The sequence below is a fragment of the Chelon labrosus genome (genome assembly GCF_963514085.1).
Source record: "Chelon labrosus genome assembly, chromosome: 14".
Lineage (NCBI taxonomy): Eukaryota > Metazoa > Chordata > Actinopteri > Mugiliformes > Mugilidae > Chelon > Chelon labrosus.
Window position 1 is genome coordinate 11,114,618 of NC_140347.1, and position 13,047 is coordinate 11,127,664.

Sequence of the window (13,047 nt, forward strand, 5' to 3'; positions counted from 1 at the left end):
TCATAATGTTATGCGTGATCGGTGTATCTGCTCAGTTTCACCTACAGAGAACAGAATATCTTGTTCAGGGAAGTTTAATTCCCTCTAAAAATCCTGCCGTTTCCAGGAAACCAATGAGTCTACTACCGATCAAACGGCTTAGCCAACAACTAAAGATGAGCGTAGACTTGACAGATGATGTTTGAGGCGTGGTCGTTCCACTAATATCTAATTATAGTTCCAGGTATCTGCTTGACAAATATGTTTGGTTGCATGCCAACGAGGTCCTCCCTCCTTTGCTTTCCACGTGGACCGTTTACCTGATCGCAACCCGATCCTGCTAAAACGCTATTGGTCAATACCGCCTTGTCCCTATCCAACAAGAGTCTGCATAACCACATACAGATACCTGTTTATACAGAACAGAATGTACACATAGCCTACCTGTGCTGCCATGTCCACCAGGTTAGGCAGCTTCAACCCTCGTCCTTCTCCGTCCTTCAAGAAGTCCAGCAGGCTTCCTACAGTGGACACAAAGAGACGTCTGATGTTAGCCCGTGCACGCACAAAAAACACAACGCCAGCCAATCAAGTGGTATCCCAGCGTCCCCACCCTCTCCGCCCTACAAGGGATTGTTTGAAATTCAGTAATTCCGCAAAATCACCGCAAAAGCTTCGACGTTCACAACATCTCACGCCGGATCTGCCTGTTGAAAACACATCCTGCTCTCTGGTTACTCTTATTGGCGTGACCTAGATGTGGCAGGCTCATGCGACGCACATTAAAGCTTCCACTATTGCGTTTTTGTGGTGATTAATGCGCACCCACAGCTATTTTTGTGGGAATTCCAGCGTTTCGAAGGCCTTAATCATCTTCGGTCCCTTTGAATCGGGGGGTTACCACGACAGAGCAGCCACTGCCACTGCTCTGTCTGGAAAGGAACAAAGAGTTTCACTTTAAATTAAATACATTCACACAGCGCTATAAACGTAAATACACACTAGCCGCAGACGTAAGCATGAAGAGCTGAGCTAGGCCATTTTGGGCTAGTGTGCTACATTTTTTACTATTGAGGACGCTTGGGTCAAACAAGGGGAATGACTGAAAAGTAATCCTGTTTATTGTAATCTAATCTAACAGAAGATTTCTATGATTTTGGATCAAAATGAACCACGCAGCATAAATGAGCTGCTAGTGCAGATTAAGACCTACGGGTTGCAAGTGACTTTGCAAAAAGCAGTTAGCGACCACGTGTGTGCATGTTAGTGCGTTCGTCTACCTTGGCCCATGTACTCCGTGACGATGTAAATAGGCTCCTCCGACACCACGGCGTAGAGCTGCACCAGCTTGTCGTGGCGGAGCTTCTTCATGATCTGAGCCTCCTCCAGGAAGGACTCGGGGGACATGGTGCCAGGCTTCAGAGTTTTCACCGCCACCTTGGTGGTGCCGTTCCACGTTCCTGGTGCAACGCACACGGATTGTGGCGTCAGTGTACAGCAGGAGCATCGATTCATATTCAAATCACGTCATTTCAAAGGCGGGCTTGACACCCCCGAGACGGTTGGCGGCTGAGAGGGGACTGTTGTCAAAAACCTTTGCTTTGAAATGACAATGAGGTACACATGCAGCACAGAATGAGACAAGGAGACGGGGTAAGGAATCAGTTCAGTTTTAGTTCTCAACATGCAGAGGTTGGGCTGGAGGATAATTAAATGGGTACGAGATTTGGAGTGGACCCTGATTTGAAATGGCTTATAAAAGCTGGAGGGGAGATTCAGCAGGGCTTTGAGAGCCACAATACGCCAACACGGGAGCAAATAATCCTTTGTAGGATGATTAACAAAAGCAAGCCTGTAATCTCCTCACTGGTTACATGTCAGTTACTATAACACAACGTGATGATGTGACCAATGTTGCACGGTCTTTAGCTACTGCCCTCTTATTTAGTTATGCATCGCTGCAATCGCTCCAATACCATAGTACTCCTTGTATCTCACTCTGCGATAGAAATACATGCAAGGATATCAGTAGTGACCCAAAGGGAAGACAGACCCTAGCAGCTGACATCCGGGCCTCCTTTTGTCAGCGGCTTAATTTAAGAGTAAGCTCGTACTGTAAATTAGAGTAGGCTTCTTTGGGCGGGATGGGTGATGGTCACCTGGTGGGTGGTCCAGCAATAGGATCTCAGAGGCTGGGTGTCATCTGTGAGGTGCCCTAACTGCACTAATCTGTCCAGCTGAAATACGATAAGAAGGCAGACCCTCATGATCTGCAGTATGGAAATCCAAAATGGTCGGGTCCAAAATTAACTAAACAGGAAATATTAATCCAAAGAATGAACTGGGAAAATAGTAAACTGACTGCAAATAAATTGCAATAGCTACTTAGCTGAGTGGCTAACACTTCAACTTGTAAAGCAGTTGTCTTCTTGAGGAATATCTTGTCTTCAAGCTCATTTGTTGAGCCAAGCTACAGGGATAAGGCACGTGACTATACTTATGAAAGAGAAGACAGCAGCTCCGAGGCCAATGAGGGTCACATTTAAAAAGCCATTGCCTCTTGTGTGTGGCTGTCGGTCAGCGTCACTGCAATCCAATTATATAAGAGTGAATCATCGGACCTCTTTATACACGAGTTAAAAATGTGTCATTTGTCTGATCACACGAAAGGAAGTTCTTGGTCTACATAGAGTTGTTAATGCACAAGATTAACCACAGGGGACACTGTCATCTTAAAGGGGAATGACCGTTATTTCTGGCATAACATACAATCGTTTACTCACCCATATAACTTCGGTGTCATTTGGAGTCGTTCGGACGATATTTAGATCTGTGTATATCCATATAGTGGGAGTGAATGGGGCACCGAAACACAGCCTCTAAATAACGCATTATCTGGCACGAAACTTGTTCATTTCACCAATATTTTGTTATGATACGCTAGTGCTATTCCCTGTTGAGTCCAGAGTTACCTGTTATCATCATCTGGGGTCTGTAGATTGACCTACTCACCTCTGACCTGGATGATGTCATCTCTGAGCGCCGCAGGGTGCAATGAACGAGTTTCGCGGCAGATAATGTGTTATTTAGAGGCTGCATTTCGGTGCCCCAGTCACTCCCACTATATGGATATACGCAGATCTAAATATCGTCCAAATAACACCAAAGTTATATGGGTGAGTAAACAATCCTATTTTATGCCAGAAATAAGGTCCAGGTTGTAAAAAAACAGCAATTCCCCTTTAAGTACACTAGTGAAAACATCCCAATATAACAGTAACTTATAACAGTTAAGGTACTCAAAGGGTTTCTAATAAGTGAGAGAGCTATTGATTCACTATGTTTAGATTTTGGAGGCTGTGGTTTGCAGAACTATTGCACAAAATCCAAAATGATCACACAGTCGAATGCAAAGGGATTCACTTCACTTACTGTTTGTTCTGAGTTTAACATTTTTATTCTAGTGAGTTTATTTGACTGAATTCAATTAGTGACCATTTATGAGTCCCACACTGCAGAGCACGCATGTTACTCAAAATAACAGCGAGGTAGAAAACTGTCTCCGTAAATAGGAGTTGATTTTTTTTATAGACATTTAATGGGTTTTGTGCTAAAATACCAGCACAAAACACAGCGCGAATGCTGGAGGGGGATAAGAGAGCATTTGCTTTCATCTGAAATTGGTGAACAAATTGTTCCTTGGCGCATTTAAGAAGGCACTGGTGAGGATAAATGAAAACCTCCGCGTGTGTTTCCAGGGTGGCCCCAGGTAACAGTTTAAAAGAAACTGTGCTTTTTCTTGGATTTCCTTACCGTAAAACACATCAGCAAAACATCCCGTCCCCAGCTTTACTTCCAACTCAAGTGCGTCTCTGCTGATCTCCCAGGCATCATGACTCAAGCCCACAGTGTCAGGGATGTAGTTCACACACACGCAGGTTAAATTAAAGCACAAACCATCCGCACTCTCTACAGGGGGAGGGAAGGAAGGGAAGGCACACAGGGTTAACTACTGGGGAGATAACATGCAGCGAGGGACACGTGGAAGGAGGCCTTCTTCACGCTGAGACAGCAGTGTCTCCGGACACACTTGATTAAGAAATATCAAACTGATTTGATCCCATCCCCATTCCCGGGCCAGATTATCTGTCTTTTTGTTTTGGCGTGTGTCTGGTGTCTCCGCTGTCTCCGCGCGACTCCTCCCACGTGGCCTCGTCTTCCGGAGGCGACTGGATCCGTACCCATCCAGACCTCCCCAAACTGCCCATTGCCAAGGCGCTTGATCAGGTGCAGCGACTCCCGTGGGATCTCCCACACGTCTTTGGTTTTGACGGAGAGGTCGGCGAGGCGGGGCATCCCTTTGTGGCAGGGAACCACCAAGCGACAACAGAGCCCCGCAGCTCGTTCTGCACGTAGCGCACAGCGGCACGCAAGTAAGAGCACAAAGAGAGAGAGAGAGGGAGAGACGTACAGAGAGTTAGCATAGCACCCTGCAGCAGACAGAGAAAAGCCCTTAAAGCAACAAAGAACCATAAATAAAGAGCAGACTAAACATCACAGCTGAAAATCGATGCGGTTCTTTCCACTTTCTGGGCTGATTCCAGGTCAGAGGATCAAGCGGTAATCAGTCTGATGCGGTCTCTCTCTGATCTTTCCTGATAATCAAATCAACCGGAGTGCTGCCGGGTCAGACGGGTCTAAAATAAAACGCTACTCGGAGCTGTACGGTGGCAGACAATGAAACGGAGGCGCTGTCGCAGTTCCAACAACGCGAAAAGGAGACTCTGCCGACTCAGTCTCGCACCTCAACACCTGTCTCCTAGTCACAAGCCCAGCGTGTAGCAACAGTTGTACACTTTGTGCTACTATGAAAGGGCTTTCTCAGTCAAGTCTGAGAAAAACACCATCACGATGCTGTCAGGGTTTGGAATCAAACATTTAGTCTGTTGGATTTTTGGTTCAGCAAACATTTTGTAATCTGTACCATTCATAATTAGACTTTTGTTAAGAAAAGTGATTGTACTGCAGTCTTCTTGAGCTTTTTGCAATGTGTACATAATATAATGTACACAATTTATATAATCATTTGCTGCAAGTCGTAGGTCTGCAGTTGTGCATCAAGGTTCAACTGCATATATCGTTGTTTCACGCCGTTGTATCCGCTGCACTGTGCAACATTTACGTTGAGGCCTCATCCTGGCGAAGGAAGACACAATAACATGTGTGATCATAGGTCGCCAACAACGTTATGGCTCACTTTGGCTAATGGCATCCACGCCTTGCACGCTCTCTTTACGATAATGGCGGTAATGCATGTGTAGAAGACAGCTGTGGCCGTCGGTCACTCGCCGGGGATGCGTTCATCTAGAGCTAGGTTAAACATGCAGATGGAGCGCCGGGACTTTCTGCACCGTCATTAATGGCCGCGCTTGTTTAGGCAACTGAGTGGTGCTCCAGCTGTTTCCATTTCGATCCAACCCAGTCACTTTAGCTGATGACACCGCGGCGTCTCTTGCTTTTACTCTGGAGGAAGCTCTCGTGTTTGCCCAGTATTGATTAAACCAGTGGAACAGCGCAGAGTTTCCGCTGGTACCTTCTTGCCGATATCAAGACAGCCCCCCCCTTCCCCTTCGTCTAACGCTGCAATGACAAAGCGCTCCCCTTCCTCCCTCTGCGAGTGATAATGTCCCAGGGTGTTTGCACGGGGCAGTAAAGTCGAGATAAAGTCCCGCACCCATGGGAGCGTTCGACCTGCGACTCGGCCACCATAGCCCATCTGGGCCGCCTACCCGCTGCCTCGGAGGCTTCACTCGAACGTCAATACAGCGCTGTGTTCACTCCGCTATCATAAAACCCATCAAACATGTCAATACACGGACCACTTTCAGAATAATTTATGACAACGTGAGTACAGATTCAACAGGCTGCACGTGGATTTGATGCACGACTTTTCAACTTTTACTGGAAAATTAAAGAGTAGAGGCTCCTTTCCTTAACAAAGACAGTTTGTTTTAAGGACATTGTTTTTAGGCAAGTTACACATTAAAATATAATGGATTATGTGTCAAGTCCGCATAACAACATTGATTCATCAGGCACTATTAGCTGTGGCTCGCACCAGATGACACGAGGCCAGGTTTTGCTGCGTCTCTTTAAACGTGCAGCCTCGTTGATTCTCGAGGAGACGTGTCCGAAGAAGAAGCGCCAGTGCACGATGCCGTATCAGCAGACAAGCAGAAAGCCACATGAGCGCAAGCCCTTACAAAAGAGTGAATCATAAGCGAAGGTGCGTGTGGTCGGCTCCATGTGTCACCTAGATTGGCGGTGGTGAAATGCAGAAGGACGGTTAATGTGTCATGACGCAAACAACGTACAGAAAAGCCAGGGAGTTGATTTTAGAGCATAAAGATCGATATGTCAATGAGCTAACTGGAGCATGACAGGAGAAACATCCTTTTCTCAGTGAGAGAGAGACAAAACAGAACAAATGAGAACATAGTACATGGGTACATAGTAAGAACACAATCCAGAATGAGTAATAATAACCAGTATTCTCTAAATCTCATTGTCAGATATGTGTGTCAGTGCACAGATGCGACGGCCATCTCCGACGAGCTCAATAAGCACATCTGGATGAGCTCGCAGCGAGGCTAAACCGAAGGGTGTGAACAGAGTGCCTTCCCGCTCTCGCTATCACACCGCGTTTCTAGCTGGCCTCGCATTAAAAATGAATGTGGACACGTGCTGCAGCAGATGCAGCTATTTTGACATACAGTACAGCGGCTTTCCGTGTCTTTCTATTTGTGTCTCGTGGGTAAGAGCCACCCTTCATTCCTGTATGTGAAATTGCGAGGGGCAAAATGAGATTATACGGTGTAACGGCGTCTGCTTAATGCACTCGGAATCAATTCAAGGAAATGGACACCGCGCAGAAGAGAGGACTTTGCCGTCCGGGCATGTGCAAATTGGCCCACGGCGTCGACGCTACTTCCCCATCTTAACAAATCTCTGTACCAGAGAGTGAGCAGTAAAATCCTTAGTATATTTTTACGCCCTGGTCCAGAACACTGAGGGGAAGCTTTGGTAACACTTAATGCTAACTTACGCAACATTTTCATTCGTCATTGTGTTCCAAGCTGCATCACATTAATTTATGCTAGACAAATGATACAATTTCAAGGCAGCAATAACGACTACCAATCAAATCTGAATATCTGCAGCAATTAATCAGATCAGGCGCTAAGATTCACCAAAATAAACAGCACAACTAACCACGTTATGATATAGAAATCTCCACCATACTATGTAGATTTCCTAGATTTCCTCAATTAACCAAACTGCACTCCCATACATAATACTAAAATCCTAAAATGTATAAAGGTACATCTTAAAATTAAAGGGGAATTATCGTTTTTTTACAACCTGGACCTTATTTCTGGCATAAAAAACTTTTGTGTTATTTGGAGTCGTTTGGAAGATATTTAGATCCGTGTATATCCATATAGAGGGAGTGACTGGGGCACCGAAACGCCTCTAAATAACGCATTATCTGCAGTGAAACTTGTTCAATTCACCAATATTTTGTTATGATGCGCTAGTGCTATTCCCCGTTGAGTCCAGAGTTACCTGTTATCATCATCAGGAGTCTGTAGATTGACCTACTAACCTCGCACTAGCGTATCATAACAAAATATTGGTGAAATGAACGAGTTTTGCGGCAGATAATGTGTTATTTAGAGGCTGCGTTTCGGTGCCCCAGTCACTCCCACTATATGGATATACGCAGAACTAAATATCGCCCGAACGACTCCAAATGACACCAAAGTTATATGGGTGAGTAAACGATCGTATTTTATGCCAGAAATAAGGTCCAGGTTGTAAAAAAACAGTAATTTCTCTTTAACTAGAATATATCATATAATAACCAAAATTACATCCTAACACTTTAAGGACCTACAGTTTACCAGAATAACTTGCAAAACTACGTCCTAAATTTTATCCTGAATGAAATTACTTCAAAGGAACATATCATGACCAGTAGGAACCAAAATGCACGAAGCTCCACATACGAAAAGTGTGCAAAGTTTTTACCTGAGTAGTGCTGAACCAGCTGCTGCAGTGTGTCAAACTGAGCCCTGGTTGTGATGTAGTAGCCACCACTGTCCAGCTTGCGGATCTTATAATGCTTGACATGGTCGCCCTTCACATCGTCCCAGTCCCGTATGGACAAGGAGAAGGCACCTGGAGGACACAGATCAGGGATTGGGGGCTTAGAGATTAGAGTCACTGATCACCCAACTCATCCAAGAGTCTTGCAGGTTGACGTGTGCTGTGTGTGTCTGTGTTTTTCTTTTACCCTTTGTGGTTTCACTCTCACGGATGAGATAGGTGCCCCGAGGGTTGCCGGTGGATAGGAGCTGCCTCTCTGCATCCTTACGACCCAGTTTGCCAAAGTACCAGCTGCAATTACGGGAGAAAATGTGTCAACTCAAGCAGCACAAGGAGCAGATCCTATACAACCACTTCCCACTCCCCCTTTTACTTTCTCTCAAGTCACGCGTGATTCTACTTCACTGTACTTCCATCTCCTGGGGGGGTTGCTGAAGGTCAGTCTCAGAAGAGATGATAAACTGCTGTATAGTACGCATGTATTCTACTACTACTTTTTCTACTTCTTTGATAACTTTGCGGTGCAGCCATGCAACTCCCACTTGACTAGAAATACAGTATGCACAAGTAATATTGGAAAAACTAAGCACATTCATCCCCAGTGTAACTGTCAGGGTGAAATGGATTAGTTTAACCCTATGACTGAAGATATAAAGAAGTTAGGTGAGAGGCCTACGCTACTGTATAGAGGACTGTAGCCTCAGATTAAGGAGCACCTGCTCAACCAGGTGAGCTACAAACCAGCAGCTCATCTGTTACACAGACTATGACCAGCTGAGGCTTCTGGGGACCAGGGCAATACAAACCTAAAATAATGACGTTTTTGTGCAACAACTTGAGATAAAACTTTTTCTTTTTTTTTAGCACTTCCTGGCTTCAAAGGGGTTCACGCAGGGACTCAAACTGCGCCGAGAGCAGGAAAGGAGAGGCAGGAAACGCTAGCGATGCGACACGAGAGCGTCTTTCACAAAGTCAGATCTGTGCCGATGAGAGGAGCTGAACCCACATCCTTAAAAAATAAATAAAAAAATAGAAAAACCCAGCGTGCTCCACCAGTGAGCTCATGATGAGATTCTACCCCGCAGTTAACCGAGTGACTCTTTACTCAAAAAGATTATTGAGACTACAGACTAAACCACACTCACAGGATGAGGAAGATTATATTCAATTCATTCAAGGATGAAGTGTAACTTATTGGTGCCACACATGTAAAAATTCATGCACTTAAAGGGGAACGATCATTTACTCACCCACATAACTTTGGTGTCATTTGGAGTCGTTCGGACGATATTTAGATCCTCATATATCTATATAGTGGGAGTGACTGGGGCACCAAAATGCAGCCTCTAAATACCGCCGCGAAACTCGTTATTTCACCAATATTTTGTAATGATACGCTAGTGCGAGGTAAGTGGGTTAATCTATAGACCCCGGATGATGATAACAGGTAACTCTGGACTCAACGGGGAAAAGCACTAGCGTATCATAACAAAATATTGTTGAAATTAATGAGTTTCACGGCAGATAATGCATTATTTAGAGGCTGCGTTTCGGTGCCCCATTCACTCCCACTATATGGATATACGCGGATCTAAATATCGTCCGAACGACTCCAAATGACACGATCAAACGATCGTATTTAATGCCAGAAATAAGGTCCAGATTGTAAAAAACGGTAATTCCCCTTTAATGAACTGTAAAATAAAAATCTAAGTCTTCACCAAGCTGGATGCATCTACCACCAGAGTCTGGCTGACATTTTAAATTCTAGATCCACCTCTTTGTAGTAAATGTCATTCTATCAGGCCGGCAGAAATGGCCGTCCCGAGGGAAAACAAGAACCTGCGGGACGACTGCGACTTTTCCTCCTGAACTCATTCATCAGAGACAGTTAACTCCACACATGTGCGGCTGTCCGTCTGCAGCCTCGCGTCCACTGTTCTCGAGCTGCTTCAGAGCACATTCTCGATGGGAGTCGCTCGTAGTGTGTAAGCGCGCACACACGCTACTTACTCTTCAGCCTGGATAGAGTCCACCGGAGCCACGTAATTACTGGGAATGTAGCCGCTGCCACCAGTGGTGAGGGAGCGAGCGTCCCACCAGTCCCCTTCACTGAAAGAGAGAGAGAGATGGAGAGGGAGAGGGGATTGGGGGAGAGGGAAAAGAGAAAAAAGAAGCACATTAATACACTTGATTTCATCCAAGCCGATCTACTCCGTTCCACTGAACACATCAAAGTACAGCTCTTGTCGGAACACTGTCCATGTGGAAAACATATAAGACTCTGTGACACCATATGAGCAATATAATAATTGTACAATTTGACTCATTGGACAGCTGGGATAGGCTCCAGCAGACCCCCGCGACCCTTAACAGGAATAAGCGGGTACAGAAGATGAATGAATGAATGAATGAATGAATTTGACTCATTGCTGAAATATAATGAGAAGACAAAAACAAAAACGGTCCTGTCTACGTTCATGGGTTCTCTCCAGGTACTCCAGCTTCCTCCCACTGTCCAAAGACATGCTCGTTAGGTTCATTGGTGATTCTAAATTGGCCGTAGGTGTGAGTATGAATGGCTGACCTGACCTAAACCACGTTCAGACTCCGTATCTTCTCCTCTCACATTCACTAAACTAACACATAATCAAATTGTGGAATTCTGCTGGAAACTACTTAAATGTTATTCGATTATTATTCAGTTTTAATGGTGATTTCCTGCGTTGTTGGAGCCAGGTTAGATGTTTTTCCCCCAACTCTCAGCGTTATGCTAAGCCATAACCAGGTCTTGGTCTGAACCAAGGATGAAATATATCACATTTGACATATTGTGGTAATAGCACTAGCGTATTATAAGAAAATATTGGTGAAATGAACGAGTTTCGCGGGAGATAATGCGTTATTTAGAAGCTGCGTTTCGGTGCCCCATTCACTCCCATTATATGATCTAAATATCTTCCGAATGACTCTAAATAACACCAAAGTTATGTGGGTGAGTAAATGATCATATTTTATGTCAGAAATAAGGTCCAGGTTGTAAAAAACGGTAATTTCCTAACTCTCAACTGTTCTTTTGGACCTCTGCACTCTGTTGCTTGTGGGTGACGCTGGCGACACATGAATCAGAGTTTAACCACTTTGAATGCCTGCTATATGTCTATAAAGTGGATAAAAAAGGGCCAGAACAGGAAGGAGGAGATGCTCAATAAAGACCCTCTCAGACTGGACACCCACTCAGCCATTAGTCTCTTTCTCTGATGTGCTCTGTGCGCCTCTTCCTCACTAACCACCGTCTCTCTTCGGGCCCATCCGTGCTTCCTCTGCTCCTCAGACTCTTTCATGTGGCCACCCACTCCACTGTTTTCCTTCTATCTTCTTCCCATTTCTTCATTTTTTTTTGCTCCTTTCATATTCTCTCTTGAGCCATAAAAAAAGTCCATAATACAACCTCCTTCTTCATCTCTTTTCATTTTGAAAGCCGTAACAAGTATGTGCTGCAGCTACGTACTGTTGAAGTAATCAAAACTTAAGCATGTGACGCAGACCTTTATCAAAATGCAAAGAAATGTATTCATTACCTGCTGCCATACTGATATTTGACACGAAAATGGTGAAATAATGCACTGTGGCACTCTGAATCCCCACATGATAAAGTTTTCTTGCTGACTTTTAGTGAAATCCTACCTCGGGTGGTTGGTAAAAAGGCAAAATCTGACTGCCTGTCCATCTTAGAGGGGAAATCAATCACACAGTAACTGATCAAATTTAAAGGCTATGGTGCCACCTAGAGAGATTTCCAGCACAACTTCAACATACGGTTGGGAGATAAATAAAAGGATTTGTGCGGCGAAATGCTGAGTTAATTCTTGACAATCATTCAAGAAGCAATCCATTTAAAGAGAGGCTCAGATATCAATTTGTAGACCCACTGAAAGTATCGAAACTGGATGTGATGAGACGACCTGACCTGGAGCGCCGACACCAGAGCCTGAGGACTCTAAGGAACTCTAACCACTTCTCCCAGAGACTGCTGGTGTCCTTTTACCGATGCTCCATAGAAAGCATCCTCACTTACTGCATCTGCATGTGGTTCTCCAGCTGCATCTGCAGCAGACAGGAAGGCGCTCCAGAGGGTCGTCACCACAGCCCAGAGGATCATCGGCTGCCCCATCCCCTCATTACAGGAACTGTACACCTCCCCCTGCCTGAGGACATCTGGACCAAGCGATGCTTAAAGACGCAACTCACCCCGGACACTCACATTCTGACCTGCTACCATCTGGTAGCAGGACACTGAAGGCCAGTACTAACAGACTGAGGTTTGGCTTCTATGCAAGAGCCATAATCACACTGAACAACTCGAACATGGGCGGCACAATGGAGTGGTGGTTAGCACTGATGCCTCACAGCAAGAAGGTTCCAGGTTCGAATAAATGGGCCGACTGGGCCTTTCTGTGTTGAGTTTGCATGTTCTCCCTGTGTCTGCGTGGGTTCTCTCCGGCTTCCTCCAGCTTCCTCCCACCGCCCAAAGACATGTTCGTTAGATTCATTGGTGATTCTAAATTGGCCGTAGGTGTGAGTGTGAATGGTTGTCTGTCTCTCTGTGATAGACTGGCGACCTGTCCAGGGTGTACCCCGCCTCTCGCCCGATGACAGCTGGGATAGGCTCCAGCATCCCCCTGCGACAAGCGCCTTCGGTTTCCATCCCTCATTGGTGAAGGATGCACCTCCCGCACGGGTTTTATTTTTAAAAGTTACAAGAAGGAACACTTATTAGCAGTTCTACTTCTTAAAATCAACAATACAGAGCATAGAGCGCTGTAAATAGTCCCCCAACACTCTTTCCTCCTGTCCCGAGCAAAGTTTTTTTCGGATGTCCCTGTAAGCTTTTAAATA

The 13,047-nt window shown here is 45.2% G+C and overlaps 1 protein-coding gene across 4 annotated transcripts in view; it reads right to left on the reverse strand.

The window, feature by feature from the left end:
• The window catches only part of fynb (FYN proto-oncogene, Src family tyrosine kinase b), a 76,601-nt gene that overhangs the window by 5,558 nt on the left and 57,996 nt on the right, over window positions 1-13,047 (reverse strand). For 2 of the 4 annotated variants that reach the window (XM_084560470.1, XM_084560469.1), the window contains 6 exons: window positions 10,162-10,260; window positions 8,336-8,439; window positions 8,071-8,220; window positions 4,221-4,385; window positions 1,260-1,439; window positions 424-500 (listed from right to left, as the gene is read on the reverse strand). In XM_084560470.1, the coding sequence (XP_084416596.1) occupies window positions 424-500; window positions 1,260-1,439; window positions 4,221-4,385; window positions 8,071-8,220; window positions 8,336-8,439; window positions 10,162-10,260 (775 nt within the window). Of the gene's footprint in view, window positions 1-423; window positions 501-1,259; window positions 1,440-3,792; window positions 3,949-4,220; window positions 4,386-8,070; window positions 8,221-8,335; window positions 8,440-10,161; window positions 10,261-13,047 lie in introns of all 4 variants that reach the window. The other 2 variants (XM_084560472.1, XM_084560471.1) reach the window with 2 other exon arrangements.